Genomic DNA, 24,728 nt, shown 5'->3' with positions numbered 1-24,728 from the left:
ATGCCTGGGCCGCGCGCCCCGGGGACGCCCCCCGGGCCCGGGGAGCGCCGGTCGCTGCTGGAGCGCAGGCCGCGGGGACCCCGGCGGTGGCGGCGGGTGGCAGCGGCCGTGGTGCTGCTGGTGCAGATGCTGGAGCGCGCCGCCTTCTTCGGCGTCGCGGGCAACCTCGTGCTCTACCTCAACAGCGTGAACCTCCAGTGGGACGGCGGGCAGGCGTCGAGCGCTGCGCTCGTCTTCCTGGGCGCCTCCTACCTGCTGGCACCGGTGGGCGGCTGGCTGGCCGACGTGTACCTGGGCCGTTTCCGCGCCATCACCCTCAGCCTGCTGCTCTACCTGGTCGCCTCCAGCCTGCTGCCCGCCACCGCCGTCCCCGATGGCCGCCGCTCCTTCTGCGGCGAGCTGCCCGAGTCGCCGCTATCGCCCGCCTGCCCGTCGCACGGCTGCGCGCGCCCCTGGCACCCTCCCTACTGCGCGCCCACTCTCTACGTCTGCCTGCTGCTGCTCGCCCTGGCCGCCAGCTCCGTCAGGAGCAACCTCACCTCCTTCGGGGCCGACCAGGTGAGTGGCAGATGGGCCGCCCCCTCGGGAGGGGCGGGAGTGCGGATGGAAAATGAGGGACACAGGCGGAGACCCAGGAGTCGGGAGGCTCTGGCTGTGGGGGTGACCTTCCTCGAGCAAAAACCACTTCCCTCTCCGGGCCTAGTTTCCTTCTTTGAAAGAACAAGGGGATGCTCCCTGGGACAACAATAGGACGACAACAATAGCAGTTAAACCAGCATGTTCCGTGTTTCACTCTGTGCCACTTCCAATGTTTTACTCTAACTCATAGAATCCTCGTAACTACTACCCAGGAGGTAGGTGGTACTATTATGGTTCATTTTACAGACCAGGACAGTAAGGTTTCAGGACATGGATCACCCTGCCCAAGATCACTTAGAGAGCCAGTCAGGGAGCCAGGCCTCACCATGAGCCCCACCTGTATGTGTTATAGCGGTCTGGGGGATCAGGGGGTGCAAGCCCCTTCCTACCACCTGTGCCGGAGACTGAGCCAGGCCTCTTGTTCAGATCCCAGTTCTGCCACTCACTGGCCAGGGGCACTTGGGCCAACATCTTCACCTCCGAGCTGTTCTCTGGGCCCTCTGGACAGAGCAGGGCACACAGGAGATATTCAATAATTATTTGCTAAATGAATGAGTGGGCGCCAGACGATGTGGTTATATGTTAACAGCTCTGCTCAGCGGGATATTAGACAATAATTTTAAATGATCTGTCATGATTAAAACGACCACACACGGTGTCAAGGAGCAAAAGCAGATGCAGAACTGTCTGCAGAATAGAATTACCGCCCTGGCTGGTGTAGCTCAGTGGATTGAGTGCTGGCCTGCGAACCAAAGGGTCGCTGGTTCGATTCCCAGTCAGGGCACGTGCCTGGACTGTGGGCCAGGTCCCTGGTAAGGGGCCCACAAGAGGAAACCACACATTGATGTTTCTCTCTCTCTCCCTTCCCCTCTTTAAAAATAAATAAATAAAATCTGTAAAAAAAAAAAAAAAGAATGTGACTACAACCAGGTGAGAAGAATCCGTGCCAACGAAAGGGGAGAGCCTGGCAAAGGAAACTGAGCTGCAGTATGCAGAATCACGGAACTAACTGTACTTTTCCCCTAATTGTCCCTGTTTTACAAGTGCTGCTTAGTTGCATGCTTTACGATCATAAAAGGGACTTTTTAATTAATTTATTTATTTATTTTTAGAGAGGGAAGGGAGGGAGATAGAGATAGAGGGAGAGAGAAACATCAATGTGCAGTTGCTGGGGGTTATGGCCTGCAACCCAGGCATGTACCCTGGCTGGGAATCGAACCTGGGACGCTTTAGTTCCCAGCCCGCACTCAATCCACTGAGCTACGCCAGCCAGGGCCCAAAAGAGACTTTTTAAAAAAGGAATCGTTGCATCCAGCTGGCATCCACAGTCCAGCACCCATCCCAGTTTCATGTCCTTGCCAAGGAGTCCCTCGTGAGCCTGCGTGGATTCTCCCTTTGATGGTGGTGGGTGACTCGGTGCCCCCAGAGCAGCCCTGTCCATTGCTGAGCCACTGTTGGCCTTCCTTCAGGCCAGGAGACCCCACCATCTGCCAGGAGGGATCTCCTGTCTTCCCTTACCTCTCCTCTTTACTTTTTTTTTTAAAGATGTTTTTATTTTTTAGAGAGGGGAAGGGAGAGAGAAAGGGAGGGAGAGAAACATCACTGTGTGGTGGCCTCTCACATGCCCCCTACTGGGCATCTGGCCTGCAACCCAGGCCTGTGCCCTGACTGGGAATCCAACCAGTGGCCCTTTGATTTGCAGGCTGGTGCTCAATCCACTGAGCCACACCAGCCAGGACCCTTACCCCGCTCCACTCTCAACCGTCCTTAACCTGTGCTCTTGACCTCGATGACCTCCAGAGGGCCTCCTGACTCTCCCTGCTCCCTCCTGGTGGCAGAACTGGTGGTCTCCAGGACTCCAGGCTACTGGGCAGACCCCTCAGGGGCATCAAGACTGATGACAGCTCCTGTGCCTCCTCCCATTTACTGGGCGTGGGCTTTGGGCAGCACAAGGGTCATGACCCCTAGGACAGTTTGGGAAAACTGAAGCGATTTGGGGTGGGATGGACGTCATTGGATTTGCATCCTTTCAAATAAATGGCTCTGGCTGCAGTGGATGGGAGTCCCGAGCAGGGGCACAGCAGAGTGGTGGAGGGCTGCTGCGAATTCCGGGGGGCCATCGGGTGGGGGCGGGGTGGGAGGGCTCGGCACCATCTGGCAGGCGTCTCTCCCCAGGTCTGCGTGTTGAACACACTGCGGGTTTCAGGAAGGGCCATCTATCATTCTCGACAAAGCGCTCATTTATACTCTGAGTCGGCTGCCTGGTCTTCCTCCCCTTAGAGTCGCAATTGTCACATCCATTCACATCCAGTTAAGAAACGGAAGTGGCCGCTCTTAATGGGACCTGTTCGATGGTCTGCTTGAAAGTCTGCAGCACAAATTCTCAATGCGGGGGCATACCTGTCCCTCTGCATAGCCAAGAAGACCCCTCCAAGTCTCCGAGGGAGTACAGGTGTAAATGCATCCCTGTGGGTCAAGGAAGAAAATACGTGCCTTTTCCCCAGTGCAGCTGCTGAATGTAAAGCTTGACGGAAGCTTAGCTGTTGGAAATACGTGTCTCTGGACAGAAGGAGGGCGATGGTGCCTGAGTGGGAGGGTCATTGGAAGGGTGGGGGCTGTAACAGGGCACAGAACCATTTATCCAGAGAAGTGGTCTCTAGTCCTCACTGTGTTTTTATTTTTTTTAAGGAATGCTGATGCCCAGGCCCTGCCCCAGACCTGCCAAGTCAGAATCTGGGACCAGGGCCTGGGAGGGCAGGGCAGCCAGTACCAGTGACCGAGCCAGCAGACCGGAAGGGGGCCTGGGGCCTGACTGTTGCAGATTGATTCAAATCCTACATAAAGATTTTCGGCCATTCTGCCCTTGCTGCGGGCCCGAATTTTGCTTTCCTCCCGCCCCTGGGGCGGTGTCTGGGACCACCTCTGCTTTCCCTGGTTATGCTGACCTTGTTTGGGTGGGCGTACATCAGAGGGAGGCAAGGCAGGGTCAAGGGATGAGCCACAGTGGAAAACCGTTTGCATCTCCAAACTGTGGAGGAAACCCTCATTTAGACCTCTGACGGTTCTTTCAGTAATCAGCATACATCACATTTAATCATGTGGAACAGACTTGAGATCTTTATTGGCCTCTTTATGATTGTAAAGGTGATGCATATTGTGGGTTGCTCACAGTCAGAGACAAAGGGATAAATGAACCAGAAACGAACACAGTGGCATCAGACACATCTGTTCTGCACACTACTCGGTGGCAGTAAAAAAGCAACATGTGTCCCGGGCATGAAAAAACAGCTGTGCCCAATGTCCTGATCATTAACAACTGATTCCCACAAAGAGGGTTTATTCATTCATTCAACAAATATTTATGGAGCATCCATTTAGAGGTCGTGGATTAGGAAAGTGCCGGAATGCCCGCCCATGGACCCGAGAAGTGTCTCTGTGGGAGAGGGGTGCAGGTGCAGGGCATATGGCCCCCCTTGGCCCTCACGCTCACCCCTGCCTGTCAGGTGATGGACCTCGGCCGCCACGCCAGCCGCCGCTTCTTCAACTGGTTTTACTGGAGCATCAACGTGGGTGCAGTGCTGGCGCTGCTGGTGGTGGCCTTCATCCAGCAGAACATCAGCTTCCTGGTGGGCTACAGCATCCCCGTGGGCTGCATGGGCCTGGCCTTCTTCGTCTTCCTCTTCGCCACCCCCGTCTTCATCACCAAGCCCCCCACGGGCAGCCAAGTGTCCTCCATGCTGAAACTTGCTCTCCAAAACTGCTGTCCGCGGCTGTGGTGCCGGTACTCTGCCAGGTACGTAGGAGCGCTCTGGGGGAAGGGGCCGCCGAGCCTGGACAAGCGCCTGCTTCTCCCGGGAAGTCACGGCCCAGCTGGAAGGCACGCTGGCAGCCCTTTAGGGTCACGTGATCTCAGGTGGGCTGGAGCTGCCCGCTCTGATTGAGGGTGGCAGTGGAGGTCAAGGTGCTGGGCTAGGCAATGGGCTAACTATAGGGACTGTTGAGGATGTTTATGGTCTCAACAGCGACGGTGGTAATAAAGGCAGGGATGCTGGTGGTAGCACTGACTGTGAAAATAAACCCTGTCAGTGTCGGTAATGATGGCAGTAGAGGTGGCGATGGTGGAGATGACAGTACCCTCAGAGGTGGTTGGGATTTGATGTAAATAATCCCACCCTTCCCTGATATGAAGTAGAAGAGAGTCTAGTAAGTCAACCAGACCGGCCCCTCCCCCATCAGCTGGCAAACAAGGCAGGAAGGTCTGATGCTGTTGCACTTGGCACTTGCACAATGGCTCTCCCTTCTGCCTGTCTCCTCCCTCAGCTCGGCAATGCCTTCTGTGAGGCACAGCCGTCTCCAGACCCTGGAGGCAGGTGCAGCCCCCGTCAGTGGGGTCTGGAAGGAAGGGGTGTGGCATGCTCGCCCCAGACTCGTGCGCTGCTCTGCAGGGTGCATTTCGAGGATCCCTCGCTGCCGAACCGACCACCCCGGAACCCGGTGGCTTCAACCACCACCTCCCGTGACCTCTCACAGTGCTGTGGGTGACTGGGGTCAGCCAGGCAGTCCTGCTTCGTGGGATGTCACCGGGGGCTGCAGCCCTTTGCGGACGTGAAAGGGCTGCAGCGTTCGAGGTGGCTCACTCATGTGGCTGGCAGTTGAGGTCGGCCGCCAGTGAGCACCTGGGTGCCTTTTCATGTGGTTCACGGTGTGGCGGGACCTTCTCGCAGCAATGTGTCTGGGTTGCGAGAGGAGAGAGTCCACATTCCAACGGGGGGGGGCGGGTGTTGGCAAGGGTCAGCGCAGACACAAAGCTGGCTGACTCAAGGGCAAGGGGAGTAAACCCCACCCATTGGCAGAGCGTCATCACGCACTGGGAGGGGAGGGGCCGATGGTAGCCGTCCTTGGAAATGACCACAGTGCTATGGCCCCTTCTTAAAGAATCTCAGTGAGGTGAGGCTCTTGGGCGGAGACCTCTCACAACAAAGGGTGAACGGTAAAGGTTGCAGAGTGGTTGACCTCTCCTGTCTCCTGTTATGTTCCCTTCGCTCCCTGCCTCTCTGTCCTGTAGGGAGAGGGCTGTCAAGCTGAGGGGGATGCACCTGGAGATGGCAAGGGGGTGGGGAGCTTTGGCATATCAGATCTGTGACAGCCTCTCTCTCCGAGGCAGGTGTGCCCTGGGACTTCCTCGGTTCCCATGGCAGCTCAATGCTACAGGACAAAAAGTCCCCCAAGACCATTCGCCACAATCTCTGGTCTTAACTTCCTTCAGGACCCCAGGGGCCACAGCTGTAGGGCGGAGTGGGTCTTGATTAGCCACCTTTGCTACCAAGGAGGTGATCGTATCAACAATGGCAGTGCCAGCACTGAAAAAAAAATGACGATATGACAGTGACCCCGTTCCTGACAGCAAGGGTGGGGAGGTCAGCGAAGGTGGTCCTGACGGGGCGGGGGAGAGGCTGCAGGTGGGGCTGGTGTCAGAGATGACGGCTGTGATGGCTGACTCCTGGGGCTGTGCGGTTCAATCAGGAGAGGGTGGTGGCGGGGAAAGCAGTGGTCACGCTGGCTGGTGGTGACCATAGCAACCATTTTACCTGCTGTCCCACAGGGACCCTCAAGATGCCCAACTGCTACCCGACCAGCAGTCCCCCTGGCCCGGCCCTTCCCCCCAGGAGGACGTCGCCAACTTCCGGGTGCTGGTGAAGATCCTGCCCGTCCTGGTGACCCTGGTGCCCTACTGGATGGTGTACTTCCAGGTGAGCAGCCCCGCCCTTTTGCTTTGGGGCGACTGGCTCCCGAGCCCCCTCACCGTGTCCGTCTCTCACCATGGAAGCCCAGGGCTTGTGGAAAGGGGAAGGGGCTCACAGCTGGCATGGGCTGGGCACGAGGCCACCCCTGAAGTTAAACACCCTGGGGTGGTAGAACACAAGGAGCTCTGGACTCAGGGCCAAGGCCCCGTGACTCAAGGCCCGCCTGTCCGGGCCTCGGTTCCCCTGTGCGGAAAACGAGAGGCTCGGACAAAGGCTCTAAGAGCTCTGCAGCATTCGGGGTTTCCAAACCGGGCAACGGGGGCCCAAACAGGGTCTGTTGGTGGACCGAGACCCCACAGCGAGGTAAGGGCCAGCTCAGAGCACTGAGCACTGTGTCACTGTGGTTCCCCACCTGGCTGTGCCTGGGAAGTACCTGTGGAGCTTTTAAAAACTAAAGATCCCCAAGGCTCGCCACAGACGACTGAAAGGGAACTGCTGGGGGCAGTGTCTGGTGTGGTCCGCTTCTTAGAGGATGCTGATGCTCAGCTGGGTTTGTGAACCGCTGCTTCCCAGCCCTCGCCAAGGGGAAGAGGAGCGGGTGTCTGCCTGTGAGTGTGAGCCTGTGTGTGTGTGTGTGTGTGTGTGTTTGCACGCGTGTGTGCAGACCGGGTAGCAGCCTCACCCCAGCCCCTGATTCCCAGACCACAAGGTCATTGCCTCCCCTACGCCCTCCACAGGAAGCTTATTTTGAGCTGCAGGAGATGGGAGTCATGCTGGGCCAGCCTGCTGCTTGGCCGTAGCAGCAGCACAGAGGCAGAAGGTGTCTTCCGTGACAGGACAGGGACACGGCGTGTGCACGTGTGTCCATGGCTGATTCCTACTTGTCAGAATGTTAACATTCTGCTGGGCGGGGGTGGAAGAGGGCATAGGGGTGAGGGATACACTATAATGGGGAAAAATACAATGAAAAAAAAAGAACATTGACATCCTCCCACACCAGTGGATAAACAGCTGCTGCCTGGTGCAGCCCACATGCCTGCCCCAGCCCCGGCCCCTCCTGTGGGACTCTCCTGGACGCCCTTCCATCGCAGCAACGAGAGGGGGCGTGTCTGCATCTGTTGCCAGGTCCATAGCATTTCAGTGGGTCAGTGCCTACACATTTCCTGGCTGTGGCAACCTGTGGGCCTCAGCCTGGCTTCGGTGTCAGATGAGCACTTCCCGTGGGGACGGCCGTGTCATTATTTTCCCCATGTCAACAAGCATTTATCCACGCCTGCCCCGGGCCAGGCCCTGGAGACACGGCATGAGTCCGACCAGCTGTGCCCAGCTCTGGAATGAAGCCGCCCACACGGCTCACAGGCCTGGGAGCGGAGGGAAGGAAGCTCTCCAGCCAAGTCTGCTTCCGAGGAACAAGGAGGGCGTGGCAGTCACTTTCCCCCTGAGGATGGGGAGGGGACAGCTGCCCAGCTGCCCTGTGCTACTGCTGAGGAATGCCTGCCTGGCAGCTGGGGCGTCCTGGGGCTGCAGGCGAGGCAGCCAGCTCCATTCCAGCTTCACCTCCATCTCTCTCTCTCTCTCTCTCGGCAGATGCAATCCACGTATGTCCTACAAGGCCTTCACCTCCACATCCCGAACATTTTCCCAGGCTATCCTGGCAACAGCTCCGTGGCTCTGGGAGCCCAGAACAGTGACTACAAGGTGAGAGGTAACTGGTGTGCTCAGCCCCCAGTTCACGCCAGGCTGGGGGCTTGCTCCTAGAAGAGGCGGAGATGGAGCTGCCCCTGCATTCTCCTCACCCAATGGCAGGGTGTCCCCGGGGCATAGGAAAGGCACCTGGAGGGTGGGCGGACTGGTGCCTCGGCCCAGCCACCCTGCTGAGTTGCTCAGCTGCTCAGAGGAATTCAGGCCAGCGTCCCTCCCGCCCACTGCTGCTCCTGCTGCCCGGTTGGCCCCGGGCCTCCAGGTCAGGGGCACCCTCCCCGTCTCTGCCTTGTCCTGTGCTTCTCCGACACCCGTGCCTTCCACCAGGACTTCCCAAAGCAGTTCCTTGGCATTTCAGAAACTCACACAGTCAAAGATCCTTAGAGCTGGGAGGTGAATGGCACATGGGCCACTCCACCTCCCTTTGTGGCCCACGGCCGACATCACTATCAATCACGCCATCCTTTGTGCTGAGCCCACAAATGTTCCAGGCAGCCACTGCCAGTGGATGGAAGTTAGAGGAACCTATTTGCCACTCGTGACCCCGTCCCCCGCCCCAGTTACACAGCCGAGGAGTGTGCCTCCTGGCGTCCTGCTAGCCTGCCTCTCTCGGCTCCCTCTCGCCCAGATCCCGGAAGCCTGGCTCCTCCTGGCCAACGTGGTGGTGGTGCTGATCCTGGTGCCCGTGAAGGACCACGTGCTCGACCCTTTGCTGCTGAGGTGCAAGCTGCTTCCCTCGGCTCTGCAGAAGATGGCCCTGGGGATGTGCTTCGGTTTTGCCTCCGTTGTTGTGGCAGGTGTGCTGTGGGCCTGAGTGGAGGGGTGTGTTGGGGAACGGGGCGGCTGGCCTTGTCTGGGAGCAGAGGGACACCAGTTCCGCTGTGGCTGCTGCTGGAGTGGAGGGGCCTGAGCCAAGTATACCCACCACCCATGGGTGCCAGTCTCGCCTTCCCAGAAGGTGGGAGCTGGAACAGGCTTTCCTCACTGAGTCCAGTCCCCCCACGTTTGACAGATAAGGAAACTCGGACCAAGAGAGGAAAACATCTTTTTCCCAGTGGGATGTGAGCTCTCTGAGGGCAGGGATTTTTTTCATTCCCTGCTATGAATAATGCACGTGGGCCTCATACAAATGTGCTGAGTGGATTTTCCAAAGGCATGCAGCCTCTCAGTAGCACATGGGAGCTTTTCTTTTACAAAGTATTTATGCCCTTCCTTCTTCCATGTCAAAAGAATTTGAAGCCACTTGTAAAAAAAAAAAAAAAAAGGAGCTTAGTTTAAACTGCCTTTCATGCTGTTGCACCAACCTCAGGCCTTTTCACTTCGTCATTAATGATCCTGAAGTCTCTTGGAGTCTCTGAGCTTCACCTTTAAAACATGGGTAGTAGTTCATTTAGCCCCGGTGCGGGGCCCAGGCTCCGCCCACACAGAATGTAGTCCAGCTGGAGCGCTGTGCAGATTAAGCCAGACAAGACCATAAAGCACCCAGCGCCATGCCTGGATCACAGGTCGGAGCCGGAGGAATGGACAAACAGTATTGCTTTGCAAGGACGAAAACCAAACAAGGCCCTTCGTAAGCTATGTGCTGTAATGCATTTTGTCCTATTTCATCCTCACAGTAATACTGGGATTTTGATCCCAACGGGGTCTCAGCGAGGTGCAGTGATTTGCCCACAGTTACGCAGGGCCGGGGTTGGAACCCTAGTCACCTAACTCCACATCCTGTCTTTACTCCACCTGAGCACAGCTGTCTCCTAAGCAGGGAAAAGGAAGGCGATAAAATGAACTTGAAAGCCAGGTTAGAAACCCGGCTGCAGTGCTCGGTGCTGCGGTAGAGGAGTCATGTGATAGCATGGAACACGGGCCAGCTCTGAAACCAGACTCACTGGGGTTCAAATCCTGCCCCCATTACTTATCAGCTGTGAGACTCGAGGCTTCTTGCTTAACCTAAATTTCTCTTTCTTCATCTGCAAGAATGCCTAGCATGCAACAGGCTCTCAATTAAAGAAAGTTGTTCCTGTTATTGAGTGCAAAACCGGCTCTGAGCTTCCTAGCAGGCAAGGCAAAAAGGGAAGAGTTAGAACTCAAATCTTGACACACATACCCTAGTCCAGTATTCTTTTCCTTTCCTGCTGCCCAGTCAGTCCTTGGCTACTTAGTGAATACCTTCCACATGCCAAGCTCTGCCATGGGCTAAGCTGCCCGGAGTGGACCTGGCTGTAGTCACCCTCCCTCCCCCACCAGGATTCCTGGAGATGAAGCGCTTAGACTACATTCATCACAACCAGACGGTGTCCCAGCAGATCGGAGAAAATATGTACTATGCAGCACCACTGTCCATCTGGTGGCAGATCCCCCAGTACCTGCTCATCGGGATCAGTGAGATTTTCGCCAGCATCCCAGGTACGCTGGACACCTCCCCTGCTCTTGCACCAGGGATGGGTTCTGCCTGGGGGAGCCTCAAAGTCGGAGGTCTCACAGGCCCAGCCTCCAGAGCCCATCTGTACAGAGGAGGCAGGAATTTCCCAGTGGGGCTGCATCTACCTGACGGGCACTTGTTAGCACCTGGTTTGTGCCAGGCGCTGTGATAGGCACTGGAGACCTGGAGGTGAATAAGACACTTCCCACGCTGACTTTCCCCCGCTGCCACGTTCCCACACTCTCTCTGCCCTTGCTCTTCTCCCCTCTGCCTCAGATCAAAAGAGAACTCCTGTATCCCGTTCAGTTCAGAGCCCAAATGCCACCTCCTTCCTGAGGCCCTCTCCAAGGTGCCCCTGGGGCACGTGGGTCCTCCCTGTCCCTCCGTTGTCTCCTCGATCTGTCACAGCACACAGGTGGCTGTGTTGTAATAATGCATTCACCTGTCTGCCTCCCTGGGCTGGACTGGGCTTTTCCATGAGTCAATAGCAGGGGCTACTTAGCTGCAGACACAGGGGAAGGCTGGGTGGGACTCACTGATGGGGATCGGTCACAGTCTCCTGAACAATAAACCCGGTGGAGTGCTGTGACGACAGTGTGCTGGGGAAGGCCTGGGGCAGGGTGGAGAGGGGACAGGACTCAGCAGGCAGCGGTCAGGCCCCCACAGGCAGATCGAACAGCCAAAGCAGAGCGCTGGGCCTTGTGGGGAGAGTGGGGGGTGGGGGGAGGCTGGAGGCACAGGGAGGTCCTCATGGGTTGAGCCTGGATGTTGAGACTTCTCCTGAGGGCAGCGGCCACTCCCCAAGGGGATTTGGCCAGGGAAGGGACCCCATTCTCTATTTCAGACAACTGGCTATGGGAGGAGGAGGAGGATGGGAGACAGGAGTTTCAAAGGCACGTGCAGAGGCCGGGCAGGAAGGGACTGGGGCTTGGGTTTGGCCCAGGGCAGAGGGAATGCAGAGGGCTGACACTGAGAAGATGTTTCTGAGGTTGAATCAAAGTGGTTTGGCGATGACACTGAAGGTGGGCAGAAAGGGCAGGGGCCAGGGAAGGTGCAAATGGCAGGGAGGTGAGGGAGGAGGGGAGCCAAGGCTCTTGGGACAACATGGGGTCGTCCAGGTGGAGGTCCGTGGGGTGGATGAGCGGAGCACAGGTGACACAGGTCAGGGAAAGCCAGGGGTGGAGGCTGGCTGGGGGAGGGGCCCAGTGGGCAGGGGCCTGGGCCCCTTCGGTCATCCCTCTCTTCTCCCTGCAGGGCTGGAGTTCGCCTACTCCGAGGCCCCGCGTTCCATGCAGGGCGCCATCATGGGCATCTTCTTCTTCCTGTCGGGGGTGGGCTCGCTGCTGGGCTCCAGCCTGGAGGCTCTGCTGTCACTGCCCGGCGGCTGGTTGTACTGCCCCAAGGACCACGGTGAGTGGGGGCCTCCCTGGGAATGGGACCCAGGTGGAGGGAGGGGGCAATTGCTAAGTGCTTTGACTCCAGCATAACGAAGGAGCTAGCTGGATTCAGAGAACGGGGTTCTCACTGAAGCTGGGTCATTGCCCACCGCGTGGCCCCCCGCTCCTGGGGCCTCAGTTTTCCTCCACTGTCAGTGAGGAAGCAGGAACTCAGTGGGCCTCCAAGCTTCTTTCCTACGTCTGGCCCTCTGCGCTCCCGGCTGAGGGGCCCCCTTTTCCTGGGGCACGTGTGTCTGAAGCCCTGGCAAGAAGAGCTAGGCCTAGGGCAGCCAGATGCTACCTGCCCAGGGTCTTCGGGTCCCACCTGCTGCCCACGCTGCTTCGGCTGCCAGCTCCAGCGGAGCCCTGCCTGTCCCCAACACCGCCCTCCTGCTCTCCCCAGGGAACATCAACAACTGCCAGATGGACCGGTACTTCTTCCTGCTGGCCGGCATCCAGGCCGCCGCTGCCCTCCTGTTCACGTGGATCGCTCGTCGCTATGAGAGGGTTGCTCAGGGCCCAGCCTCCCAGAGCTGTGGCAGCAGGGACAGGGGCTGACACGCCCCCCCTTTTCACCCGCTTGATTCTCTCCGTGGGAAAAAAGACAACAGTCATCGCGCCGGGGTTTCCTTCTCCATGTATTTTGTACCCAACATCAGGACGAAAGGGTTCCCATAAATAAGGGGCGTGAGCCTCTCCTCACAACCGCGGTCCATGACAAGGAGCAGAGCAGAGGGGGCCCGGGTGGGAGTCCTGTGAGGGGCCAGGCAGGGGGCTTGGGTCAGTAAGCACCAGAGGACGAGCAGGAGGCTGCCCAGTCCGGCGAGCCTGGGCCCGGCAGGCCGGGGTGGGGAAGGGTCAGGAGCTGCCCCGGATCCGCTCCATGTAGCTGCGAAGCTCCTCAGGGTCCTTCAGCCCCATGTCCTCACACACCCAGCGGATGTCCTCCTCACCTGCCACCAGGATGGACTGCACGGCAGGGGCCCCCACGGGCTCCTCGGGCAGCTGGTCTGGGGGGGCTGGCGCAAACGTCACGAACTCCACGCGCTTCCGCCGCCCCCCTGCCTCCTTCCGGGCCAGGGTGCTGGAGGAGCTGTTGGTGGCCCCGGCAGGTGCCTGGGCCGGGGTCGGCGCCTCCCCTCCCCCGCTCTCACAGGGGCAGCCCCTCTCCCCCTTGAGTGGGCCGGGGGACTGCCGGTCCAGCTGGCGGCTCAGTTCCTCCTGGTCGGTGCCCAGCCAGACCCAGTTGTGGGGCTGGGGGGAGGCAGGGTCAGTGGCGCTGTCGGGGGGCTCCTTGCGCTGGTAGCGCAGCACGAAGACCACACCGTTGACCAGGAAGATGAGGATGGCCAGACAGAAGATGCCCAGCAGGGCATACATGCCTAGCTGTAGGTCAGTGACCCGCCGAGGGGCAGGCACCATCTCCTCCTCTTCCCCATCCTCCTCCCTGGCCTCTGCCTCTTCCTCCTCCTTCCCAGCCTCTGCTTCTGCCCGCTCAAACTTGCCCCTCACCCTTCCACTGTCCCCCACGCTGCCTGCCGCCTTCCCTTCACCTCCCAGACTGGCCTCCGTGGCTGGCGGACCCCAGGCATGGCCGGAGGGGACAGCAGGGGCCGGGGTGGGAGCAGGAGGCAGCCCGAGCCAGCTGGTGCCAGAGGCCAGGGGCACACGGTGGCGGCCCCGTCGGCAGGGCTCCGGCGGGTGCAGGGACACATGCAGGGGCAGCCCCTCGGTGCCCGCCCCACTCACCACCACCCTGAGCTGGGCACCCCGCTCCTCCACTGGCAGGACGGCACTGGGCTCCTCGGCAGACACAGAGAGTCCCAGGTCTCGGCGGTCGTAGAGCTCAGCGGGGGCCAGGGTGTGGTCGGAAAAGGACAGCCACAGGGAGAGGGCCACCTCCTGTGGGGCACACGGACACGGGCAGAGACGCGAGGGCACGCACGCATGCACACAGAGACCACTCCCACAGAGACAGGCCACACGGAGGGGGACGGACCAGAGAGGAAACAGACACGAGCAGATGGACAAAACACAGGGAGAGAGGGGACATGCGTCAATCACCTGTTGGCCACTCAGCCCTGGGGTCTGAGTCATCAGTAGGGTCATCAGTTTACCATCAACCTCCCACTGACACACTCCAGATAGCACTGCTTGGTCACCTCCAGCCACAGGGAGCTCACTACCTTACAGGGCAGTCCGTCCTTATTCTGAAAACCCTAAGATGAGGGGTCAAAGTACCTCCCATCTCCCTGTCATCAACCCCCACCCAGAGATGCTGACCTCATCCCCCTGACCCCCAGCTGTCACCTGCTTTGGGGCAGGAAGGGCTGGCTGTGCCCAGCACGTGGCTGTGACCTCCCCAGGGTGGGCAGTGCCCCGGCTCAGGGCCAGTGATATGCCCGTCACTGGCTGCACCCGAAGCTCCAGCACCGAGACTTTGTCGTCCGTCACGGCCAGCGCCTGCTCCCCCAGGATGGAGTCCGACAGTGGGGAACGCACCTGAGGGTGAGAAGGAGCTGGTGGTGGGGGTCCTCGTGCACAGACAGCCTCTCCCCTCTGGGACCCCCACAGCTCCACAAAGGCTGCTCTCCCATCCCCTCTGCACTCCAACCCCGCACCCTAAATACATACCTGGACCTCAGTCCTACCCGTGGGGAACAGCTCCCTCCTCTCTCAAGACCAGGTCCCCGCACATCCAACCCCAGCCCCCCATACCTAGAGGACTTCCCCCATCACACGGGCCCCCCTGTGCTCACCCAGCCCCCGATCCCACTGGGCTCACACCTCCCCAGGTACGCCCCGAGCCCCTCTGACACCCTTCACAGCTGCCCAGGAACATTCTGGGGGCCACCTACACTTTCCTCAGGGCGTCTGCTCACCTCGATGGAGGTGACCCCGGGCTCCCGGCCCACCAGGACACGGCCGTCCTCCAGCGAGGCTATGCGGGGGTCCTGCACGCGGGCGTGTGGCGCCACGAGGTGGGACACGTCCAGCAGCCAGTCAGGGCCGAGCAGGTGGGTGAGGCGGCGACCGCCGTCCAGCGGGTGGGCCGCAAAGGGGACGAGGAAGCGCACGCCAGCACGCTGGTACTGCAGGCGGCAGCCCCGGGCTCGAGGCTCTGCCTCCTCCCCGGCAGCCACTGCCTGGGGCTCCTGTGCCCTGCAGAGAAAGGGCAGCCAGGGCCAGCAACCCTCTCAGCATGGGCTCCGCCTCTGGCTGCAAAGACTCTTCCTCGGGAGACCACCCCCAGCCCACAGTGGGCTCCCTTCTTTAAACTGCGCCCACACTGCCCCTGTTGGGCCAGGCCCCCTCTGTTCCCGATTGGTGCCTGTACCTGTCCATCGAGCTGCTCTCACCTTCCTCCTGCCTCTAATTGGAACCTGGTGGTGGCAGGAGGAGAGTCCCCTCTTTTGTGAGACAGGGGCACTTACTTTCTGGAGGGCCTGGGAGCTCAGGTTTTTGAGGCCCCTGCACCCTTGGGCTCTGGTGGGACCCCCTCAATATTTACTGAGCTAGGTGCCATCTCAGGCTTTGAGGACACAGCAGTGAGCAGAAACTCCTTCCTTCAAGGGTTAACATTCTAGGGGAGAGCTGGAGAGGGGGCAGAGCATCCGCAGACAAGATGAATCAGAGGATGCCACAGAATTGCAGCGGGAGAAGGAGAGAGAGGGCGGGGGCGGCCAGGATGGGTGGAAGGAACCACAGCCACTGGGCAATTTTTCAGACCCCAGCTCGAGCCCATGGCCACGGCAGGCCCTTTCTGAGTCCCAGAGCCACCTCGCCAAGGTCAGCCTCCACTCTTCAGGCCTCCACTCACCCTTCAGTCGGGCCAGGTACCCTCCAGCCTCGGACCTGCTCCAGGGTGGTGTCGGTCAGCTCGATGCGCAGGGGCAGCAGTGGGACCCACACGGTCAGCCGCAGCGAGGCCCGCAGCTGGCGCCACCAGAAGTCTACCCGCACACCTCGAGCGCCCCGGCTCTCCTTGCCAGACACAAACACTGCATCACAGGTCTCGGCCACCTGTGGGAGGGCAGAGGGCAGGGGGGTTGGGGAACGAAGCCAGGGCATACAGGTGTGAACCAGAGAGAACAGAGAAGACCCCACGCCCTAAGAAGGGGTTCAGCTGAAATTCAGGCCTGTATTTTACTACAATGCATGTCCTCAGATGGAGATTTCACCTTGGATTGCATCCAAGGTCCATTCCCCCTGGAGGAGGCAGCCCCCCCCAAGTTCACTGGGGCTCAGCTGAGGAGACTGGCTATTTGCTTACAACAGAGTCTTTCCTGACAGGGAAGGGTCTGAACCTCCAAAAGTTGCCTCCTTAGTGCTGGCCTCTGCCTTTGGTGCTGGTTCCAGGTAGGTGGGCAGAGGCAGAGGGGCAAGGCAGACCTGCTCACCCGAGCCCTCAGGTAGGAACAAGTCACACAGGGTAGCCAAAAATGCCACCGAGGTAGCCAAAGACACTGTTCTCCATGCAGGCAGCTGAGATTTAAGTGCAGGCTCCGAACTTCCCCTCTTAGAGCTTCGAAATGGGGAAAGGTGCCCAGCCCCACCATTTTTTTCTAACCTCATGGGTCACAATGAGGATGCAACAAAAATAATTACCATTATTTTTTAACATTATATAATTAGCATTATAACAACAGTAGCTGCTGTTGTTTCAGCTCTGTCTCTCTGCTGGATACTAACTTAGGGTGCTTTTGATGCTTGCAGCATCCCTAAAGTACGTTCCCATCTTCAAGCTTAGGAAACTGAGGCTCAGAGAGGTTAAGAGGCCTGTCCACAATCACACAGCTAGCTGACAATAAAGGGTTTGAAAAACAGAAACTTGCCGATCCCCAAGTGCCTGCTCTTAACTCTCCGAGGCAGTTCGCTTGCCAGTGCACTGATGAATGGGAAAGTGTCGAAGCTGGGGGCTGTTGGGGTTACAGAGCTCCCGCTTGACACTGGAGAGAGGTGGGGAGCAAAGGAAATTAAAGCTGCGGCTCCCCCCAAGAGATTTCCGGTGTCAAGAAGAAGCTGCCCTCTCGGGGACCTGAGTGGAGGAGGAGGAAAGCTGTGTGTGCATCGCTGTGCACAAATGCACACTCTCGTGGGACCGGCGAGTGCCACTCACCTGCAGGACCTGTGCATTGGCCGACTCGCAGCCAACGTGCTCTGTCACCTCCACCAGGGCCCCCCCACTGTCCACGGTGACCAGGCGCACGGGGACTCGCCGTGGCACTCCTGTCAGTGGTGCCGTATTCACCAGCTCCTCAGCCTGGAGACGCAGAAGGTGCTCAGCTCCAAGCTCTTCACTTCACTCGGCTCCCCACCTGGCTGGGCAGAGGGGCCGCCCCTTACCTTGGCCAGTGGGACGAGGGCTCGTATGTCCCGCTCTGACACCAGGATCTCCCACACCATTTTGTCCTTCTCTGCTTCGGGGGCCTGGCCTGGGTACTCCAGCTGCCATGTGACAGGGCGAGTGACTGCCACACCCCCGCTAGTGCCGTTGTCCACCAAAAAGTCCACCCACAGGAACTCCGACAGTTCGAGGGGGCTGCTGGCCAGAAGAGAGAGAGAGACGGTGCCCACCGGGAGTCAGGCACTCCTGTACTGACGCGGTAGGTCCTATGATTATCCCCATTTTATAGACGGGGAAACTGAGGTACAGAGGTCACATAACTCGCGCAAGGTCACGCAGCAAAAAGTAGCAGCAGGGATTAAACCCCAGCTTCCTGGCTCCAGAGCCCAAGCTCTTACCCACTCTTGTCCCCTACAGGATCCATGCAGCTACTTAACCCTCCCCCAGCCCCCACCCCCGCCACGAAACTCTGCCGACTCTCCTGCCTTCTTGGGCCTCCTCCCCTCGGATCTCTGCCTTCCATAGTCATCAGAGTGGCACGAAGCCTGATTCAACTTCTGTCAAGGTGGAAGCATTGCTTCCGAGCCCCAGGACTGGCACATGACCCCCTGGATAATAAACCGCACAGCTCCTGTTGACCGAGCGCCTGCCATGTGCCAGGAACTGGCCAGGATGCTGGCTCTGTGATATCTTACTTCATTTTTACAAACCCCAAGGGATGCACTGTTATCCCCATTTTACAAGCGAGGAAACTGAGGCTTCGTGGGGTGGTGGGTGGTTGTGCAGGGAGGTTAACTGGTTTGCCTGAGGTTATTCATCCAAAAAGTGTCAGAACCAGGATTCAGACAGGAGCTTCAAAGCCCATGACCTTGACCCAGGCTCACGGCACGCATAAGAAGAGTTTGAAAACTGTTAAGAACTGCAGCTGGGGCCCTGGCTGGCGTAGCTCAGTGGATTGAGCGTGGGCTGTGAACCAAAGTGTCGCAGGTTTGATTCCCAGTCAGGGTACATGCCTGGGTTGCAGGCCATAACCCCCAGCAACCGCACATTGATGTTCCGCTCTCTCTCTCTCTTTCTCCCTCCCTTCCCTCTCTAAAAATAAATAAATAAAATCTTAAAAAAAAAAAAAAAAGAACTACAGCTGGGCTTTTGAGAATATTAATGGCCCCCCAATGGGACCTGTTACCAAAGGGTGGGAGGAGGAGCAGTGGCTGTGAAGGCTGTAAGTGGGTGGCCAGGATAGGTCGGCGTCACCTGGAATGAGACTCACAGACGCTCACTGCACCTGGCATGTGGCTGGGCAAATAGTGGCTGAGTGAATCAATGCTATGTCTGCTTTGTGCTGCTTCCTTGGAGGGGTCTGTTCCTGTGCCTGCTCCATGGGAACATGGATACAGCGTGCAGCGCCCTTCCCCGGAGCCCCCCAAAATCTGCCCGCCAACCCTCCCTCCTCTGACCCCATCTCCAGCGGAGGAGCTACCCACCTGGAGTGTGGCCCAGCGGGCCCAGCGCGGTGGCAGGTGATGAGAGCAGTGTGGTGTTTGGAGCCCTTGAAGCGGTCGAGCTTGGCAGTCCAGAGGGCGGGCTGGGCTGGGCGGGCGGCTGTCACGTGCAGCCCCTTCTTCACCTTGATCCTGGAGGGAGGACACAGGTCCAGTTTGTCAAGGTGGGTGCTAAGCTGTGGACAGGGTCTGAGGGGGAAGGCCAGGGGCTGGAGACACCGGCCTCCCCTCTGGCCTCCCCTGGTTCAGGCCTGAATATCCTCCTAGATGTCCTCTGACCCAGAAGGACCCTATCTCAATGCAGGTCATGTCACACAGCTTTCCCCTACACCTAGACCACTGATGACTCCCCACTTGTCCACAAGGCCAAGCCTAAGCCTGGCATTCAAGGCCTCCTAGGGTCTGGTCCAGCTTCAGCTTTAGCTGTGACATCTCTCCATCACTCTCTGCTTTAGCTACACCCGAAGTCCTTCCCCACATACACAGCCCCATCCGTGCCTCTCAGCCTCTGCTCAGGCTGTGCCCTCTGCCCGGCCTCCCTTCCTTTCTGCATCTGCTGATTCTTCAAGCCTCCAGCAACTCAAATACCATGTCCTTTGGAAAGTGCTTCCCGTGGCAGGATGAGTTTCCCCTTCCTCCACCCCCTAACCCGAGCTCCCACAGCACTTTGTAGCTTCATAAGAGCATGTAATCCAGTCCATGCCCGTCCAGCCCCCTTCCCTACCGCTGGGGGCGCCTTAGTGCCGGGAGGGGACTGGGCCTTGCTCCTCTCTCCAGAGTGGAGATACAGGCCGGCGTACTTTAAAAGGTCCAGGAAAGATCTAATGAGTATACGAGTGAGCACAGGAGGGCACTGAGAGACAGGGAGATGGGACAGGCACCTGAGAGACACATAGGGAAGGGACGCACACAAACCCTAATATGGAAGAAGCAAGCCACACTTTGCAAGGCCCTGTCCCTGGGATGGGGTCGGGAGGCTGCTCTGGGGGAACTTCCTGCAGAAAGGGACACAAACAGGAGGCCCTCCTCATGGAGAGGCACGGGCTCTGGCCAAAGACGAGGACCCGTCGTGAGGGAGGCAAGCAGGAGAACATGCAGATTAATGAGACTGCAGCGAACCCTCCTCCTGAGGCACGGGAGCATTAACAGCCCCCAGGCACTGCCCCTGCCGGTTTCCAAGCCCTTTCCTGTTTCCCCTCCCCGGGGCCTCACAGCTGCCCTGTGAGGCAGGAGAGTTAGTCCCCCAAGACAACGGAGTCTTGGGAAGGTGCCAGGAGAGGGGAGCTTCCTACCTGTGACTTCAAATTCAGGGCAGGGCCCATTGCTGGGTCTTGCCTGCTACTGGGGCAGACACAGGCCCGGAGGGGTCAGCGAGGACCGCCTGAGGAGCAGGCACCTGCCCAGTCTTCCTGCAGAGGTTCCCGCCTGCAACCCACCCCACCCCTCGGGGCCCCGTGCTCACCGCAGGGTCAGGACACTGGCCGTGAAGTTGTGGCGAAGCAGGAGGGTGGCACTGAAGAGCTGGCCGGGGCGCACGGGCACATCGGGCACCCGCAGGGTCACTGCCTCATCCAAGGGCACCTCCTGGTACTGTGGGGGGTCCGCAGGGCGCAGCTCCACACTGCCCACCGGGAGGGCCTGTTCCCCAGGGTCCTCCTCCCCTCCGGGGCCACAGCCCCCAGGGCCCTTGGCTGCGGGCTCCAGGGTATAGGCCAGCTCCGCCCGCGTGGGGGCCTCCTGGGAGAACCAGTGGGAGGGGAACTCCAGCTCCACCACGCAGGCACCCAGGGATGGCTGCAAATAAAATGATCGCCCTGGTTGGCAAGGCAGGAGACCTAGAGCTGTGAGGGTCCCCGACAGGCAGGGCCAACATGGGCCAGAGATGAATCCCAGGTGACACAGCCAGCGAGGGGCAGGGCTGGGTGGAGGTCTCAGAATGTGTCTACGGGCCACTCTTGTACCTTTGCAAACAGTCTCGTTCCCTTAAGGCCTCCCCTAGCCATGCCCCAGGACCTCCCTGACGGCAGCTCTGGCTTCTCAGAACCCTGAAGACCATGAAGCACCCCTCTCCAGTGGATTCCTGTGAGAGACTCCAGAACAGTGGGAGCTGCAGTTGTAAAAGGAATCCTGACAATAACGCAAACCCTGGATGAAGAAGGATTGGTCTGCACCAGGCACTACATCCATCTCATTGATTCTTTATTCCAACTCCGTATGAGGTAGCAACTGTCATTAACCCCATTTTACAGATGAGGAAACTGAGCCTCAGGTTAAGTCACTTGCGCAAAATCATACACTATGGACTGATCTCCACAAAGGGCACTAAATGACCCGTCACAGGGTCTCATGACGGCTAGCACAGATAGAATGGAGTCCGGTGGCCCGTGATCCCCAAACTTCTCACGAGTGGTGAGCCCTCTTTCCTACTCCGGGACCATCCTCTGGCTCACGCCTAGCAGGGCCGGCCTGGGTGGGTGCCGCCCACTCACCTGGAAGCGGCAGGCTCGGTGAGCAGTGCCTGCGGGGTGTGTGGCATGGAGCCAGGCACAAGGCAGGCTGCCAGGTCCCGGCGGCCAGTCCTGCCCTTTGAGGTGGAAGAGGACTCGGGCGTGGGGTTCTGCTGGAGTCACAGCCGCTTCCACTGACACAGCCCGCACGTCCCAGGGGACCGGCCTTTGGTGGGGCTCAGTGACCCGAGGAGGGACAACCTGCAGGAAGAATTGGGGTGCTCAGAAAGCAGGGGGTTGAGGGAAGTGGGACGTGGGAAGATGAGATGCCAGGCTCCCAATTCCAGCCTGGCAGGAGAGAACCTTTATGGGCCTCCGTTTCCCCTCTCTAGAAAATGGTAAGCACAGCTGGGGCTGGGGCAGGCCCCTGAGCTACACACAGCACACCTTGGCTCTGAGCTCTGTCAGCCTAGGAATCCCTGGTGCCCCTCCTTACCTGCTGCGTGGCAAAAGGCGGGTAGGAGGCCCGGAGAAGTGGCTGGGCCCTGGGCCAGGGCTGCAGGAGCAGAAAGGTCTCAGATCGGGAGCCCAGAGAGGAGTTGGCAGGTGGGTAGCGGCCCATCTGCTGCACACGGAAGTGCTCAGGGGCATCCAGGAGCTCCAGGGCAGCCGGCAGGTAGACGGGGTCCAGGGGCTGCTGCTCACAGCCCACTGCAGAGGGAGAAGGGATAGAGACGGTGACAGCGCCAGAGCTGGCAGGGGTACGGTGGCGGTGGGCAGTGGAGGAAGTAAAGGCTCCCACCCCTGGGATGTGGGGGGAATCTCACAGATGAGGAAACTGAGGCCCAAAGAGGGTCACACAGGCAGCATGTGCCAGGGCTGGGATTTGACTCAGAGTCCAGGACTGGATGCCAGTCCCGGGCCGTTCCTTCTTCTGCCTCCCACCCTCCCTCCAGCAGAACCTTCTCAGTGCCTCCTCCTCCCCCATTCCCAGCCCCTATCACTGCCTCTGACACCAAGGCATGTGTGGGGTACAGCTCTCTCCAGACAGAGCCTGTGAGGTAAAAGATGGTGACTGGGTGAGCTTTGTTGAGGTAGAGACCCTTTCTCTGTCCTTAGGTCCTTGGCCAGACTTGGTTGGGCGTCCATCCTCCCTTCTTCATCATCACCATGGCAACCTCACATCAGTTCCCCAAACTCGCTCCCTTCTTCCCTACCCCAACTAGGTACCAGAATGCAAGAGTGCAAGGAGGTGGTATGGGTGGGAACCATGAGCCTGGAAGGGACTCTTGTATTCAGTAACCAGGACAAAGGGCCACCGAGACCACACTTGGTTTGTACCCAACTGACTCCTAGTTAGCCCCAATAACAATAATGAACAATTTCAGAACACTAACTATATGCAAGCTACCATTTAAAACACTTTACATACATGTTTAACTCTTTCAGTTTTGGGTGTAACTCTGAGAATTAGGCACTATGACTATTTTTTTTATTTTAATCATTGTTCAAGTACAGTTTTCTCCCTTTTACTCCCATTCCAGGCAACCCACCCAACCCTCCCCACTTCCCTCCCATTACCACTCTCCCCCTAGTTTTTGTCCATGTGTCCTTTAAATTTGTTCCTGCGGTACTAGGACTATTAATCCCATTTTATGGATGCAGAAAATGAGGCTGAGAGGTTCAGGTCCTTCCTGGGGCCCCACACCTGGTGCATGAGGGGGCTGGGACTCAGAGTCCAGGCATCGACCACCAGACCACCTGACTACCCTGCCCCCACCCTCCACCTCTCTCTCCAACCCTATGCTGCTTGCAACAGTGTTCGCTCCCTGGACTGTGGGTCTCTCCCTCCTCCTTCAGGGCCAAGCGTGAATGTTGCCTCCTTAAGGAAGCCCTCCTTGATTGCTTGCCCTCTCACCCAACCCCTCCGTTAAATGCCTCTCTGGCTGCCTTCTCTGAACATTATCGCCCTGTCTATCAGCCGGGGCCTTGTCTTCTTCATCCTGGATCACCAACTGGAGAGGCTGCCCTGGGAGCCTGGAGACCTGCATCTACACCCTGACTCCCTCAAGGAAGGCTGGGTCAGTCGTTTCACATCTTGGAGCCTCCGTGTCCTCACCTGTAGAACCAGCACATAGTGACCATGTGGACAGGAGAGGGCTCTCTAAACTGTGGAGCGCAGCATGGAGGAGGGGTTACTGCTGCTGCATAATGGATGTGACAAGGCTTTCCTCATCTATCTGTCTGAGGGGTTATTAGGGCTCCCACAGGGTCCCCTGGGGAGGGGAGCAGGTGGCTGAAAGCAGCCCAAGCCAGCTCCCTCTCAGCTCCATTGCTGGGCTGGGGGACTTGAGGGTTTCAAAGTCCTTCAAGACCGTCCCCATCAATGAGCACGTGCCTGAGACACTCTCCCCCCACCCTCCCCAAAGTGTAACAGGTGAGTGACTATGGCTTCCAGGGGACAGCCACTGGCCTCCCTTCCTCCTCCACTGCCTGGATAATTACAAGATGCTGGGAAGCCTGACTCCCACGGACTCCCGCCATTCGGATCTCAGCTCTCTCCGTGGGGGTGAGCAGGGTAGAGAATGTCTCCCTCTCCCGCACTCTTCCGTGCCATCATCCACCCAGCAGCCACAGCCCCCCCCCCCCGCCCCCGCCAAGGGCAGTCCGCCCCAGGGAACAAGGGAGTCGCTGCCCCTTCCTCCAATGACGGGGATGCCCTACAGGGCTCAGGAAGGCACGGATGGGGCAATCTTTTGGGACTCCAAGGTCAGACAACTCCTTGGGGCAGGAGGAGGGCGGCTACAGATCTTGCAGGTCCCAGGCAAAGAGGCTGCTTCCCGTCCGCGGGGGTGGGCTGGAGGTGCGGAGAGGAGGCTAGGAGCCACGCGGAGGCAGCTCCGTGGAGGGCGGATAAGGGAACTGGTGCGCCCGGGTCAGGGGGCTGCTGGTTTGGATGCCCTGCCTGGAGCGGAGGCTGGTGGGAGGTGCGGGACCCCGGAGAGGTGCGGGGGTGGCGGGGAGAGCCAAGGACCCGGCTCATCCTGGGTCGGGAAGGAGTTGCCGGGCTGTGCAAGGTGAAGGGAGCAGCGGGGCACGATCCCCGGGTGAGATCGCGCCAGCCCGCAGGGCACGCTGCGGGCAAGCCCGCTGAGGTTTAGTCCGAGCACCCGCAGGTTCCCTGCTCCCGGGCATCGCTCGCGCTCGGCTCTGGCCGGGGCCCAGCCGCCTCCCGCCCGCCCGCCCGGCCCCACGCCTCCCGCTGACCTCTCACGACGGGCAGGGCGAGGGCCACCCAGAGGCAGAGCCAGGGGCCGCAGGGCGCCCGGGGGAGCGCGGCCGCGCGCCCCTCCATCCGGGCGCACATCCTTCCCACGGAAGGCGGGGACTAGGCGGGCGGCTCAGGTGGTCGCGGGCCGTCCGACATCTCCCGCGCCCGCTCGGCGCCGGCCCGATCCGGCCGCCTCCCGCCCGCCCGGCCGCACGCCCGCGGCTG

The 24,728-nt window shown here is 59.3% G+C and overlaps 2 protein-coding genes across 3 annotated transcripts; one reads left to right on the top strand and one right to left on the bottom strand.

Moving 5' to 3' along the window:
- SLC15A3 (solute carrier family 15 member 3) lies at window positions 1–12,560 on the top strand. Its single transcript, XM_028516419.2, has 8 exons — window positions 1–558; window positions 4,143–4,432; window positions 6,242–6,389; window positions 7,971–8,081; window positions 8,713–8,881; window positions 10,326–10,484; window positions 11,755–11,910; window positions 12,340–12,560. The coding sequence occupies exons 1-8, from the start codon at window positions 1–3 to the stop codon at window positions 12,492–12,494; spliced, it is 1,746 nt and encodes a 581-aa protein (XP_028372220.1). The 3' UTR covers window positions 12,495–12,560.
- On the bottom strand, window positions 12,556–24,728 carry TMEM132A (transmembrane protein 132A). Of its 2 annotated transcripts, none has more exons than XM_028516085.2 (11): window positions 24,500–24,728; window positions 21,729–21,943; window positions 21,275–21,493; window positions 20,248–20,579; window positions 18,768–18,917; window positions 17,283–17,481; window positions 17,056–17,199; window positions 15,757–15,959; window positions 14,819–15,098; window positions 14,247–14,438; window positions 12,556–13,838 (listed from the first exon to the last, which is right to left on the bottom strand). In XM_028516085.2, exons 1-11 carry the CDS (start codon window positions 24,597–24,599, stop codon window positions 12,795–12,797), a joined length of 3,078 nt encoding a protein of 1,025 aa, XP_028371886.1. In that variant the 5' UTR covers window positions 24,600–24,728; the 3' UTR covers window positions 12,556–12,794. The 2 variants fall into 2 exon arrangements, with proteins under 2 accessions (XP_028371886.1, XP_028371887.1); XM_028516086.2 differs by having other exon boundaries at window positions 17,283–17,478; window positions 24,500–24,727.

The sequence above is a fragment of the Phyllostomus discolor genome, chromosome 6 (assembly GCF_004126475.2).
Source record: "Phyllostomus discolor isolate MPI-MPIP mPhyDis1 chromosome 6, mPhyDis1.pri.v3, whole genome shotgun sequence".
In the NCBI taxonomy this organism is placed as follows: Eukaryota; Metazoa; Chordata; class Mammalia; order Chiroptera; family Phyllostomidae; genus Phyllostomus; species Phyllostomus discolor.
Note: the sequence above shows the minus strand (reverse complement) of the source record. Positions and strands in the feature narration are given on the sequence as shown.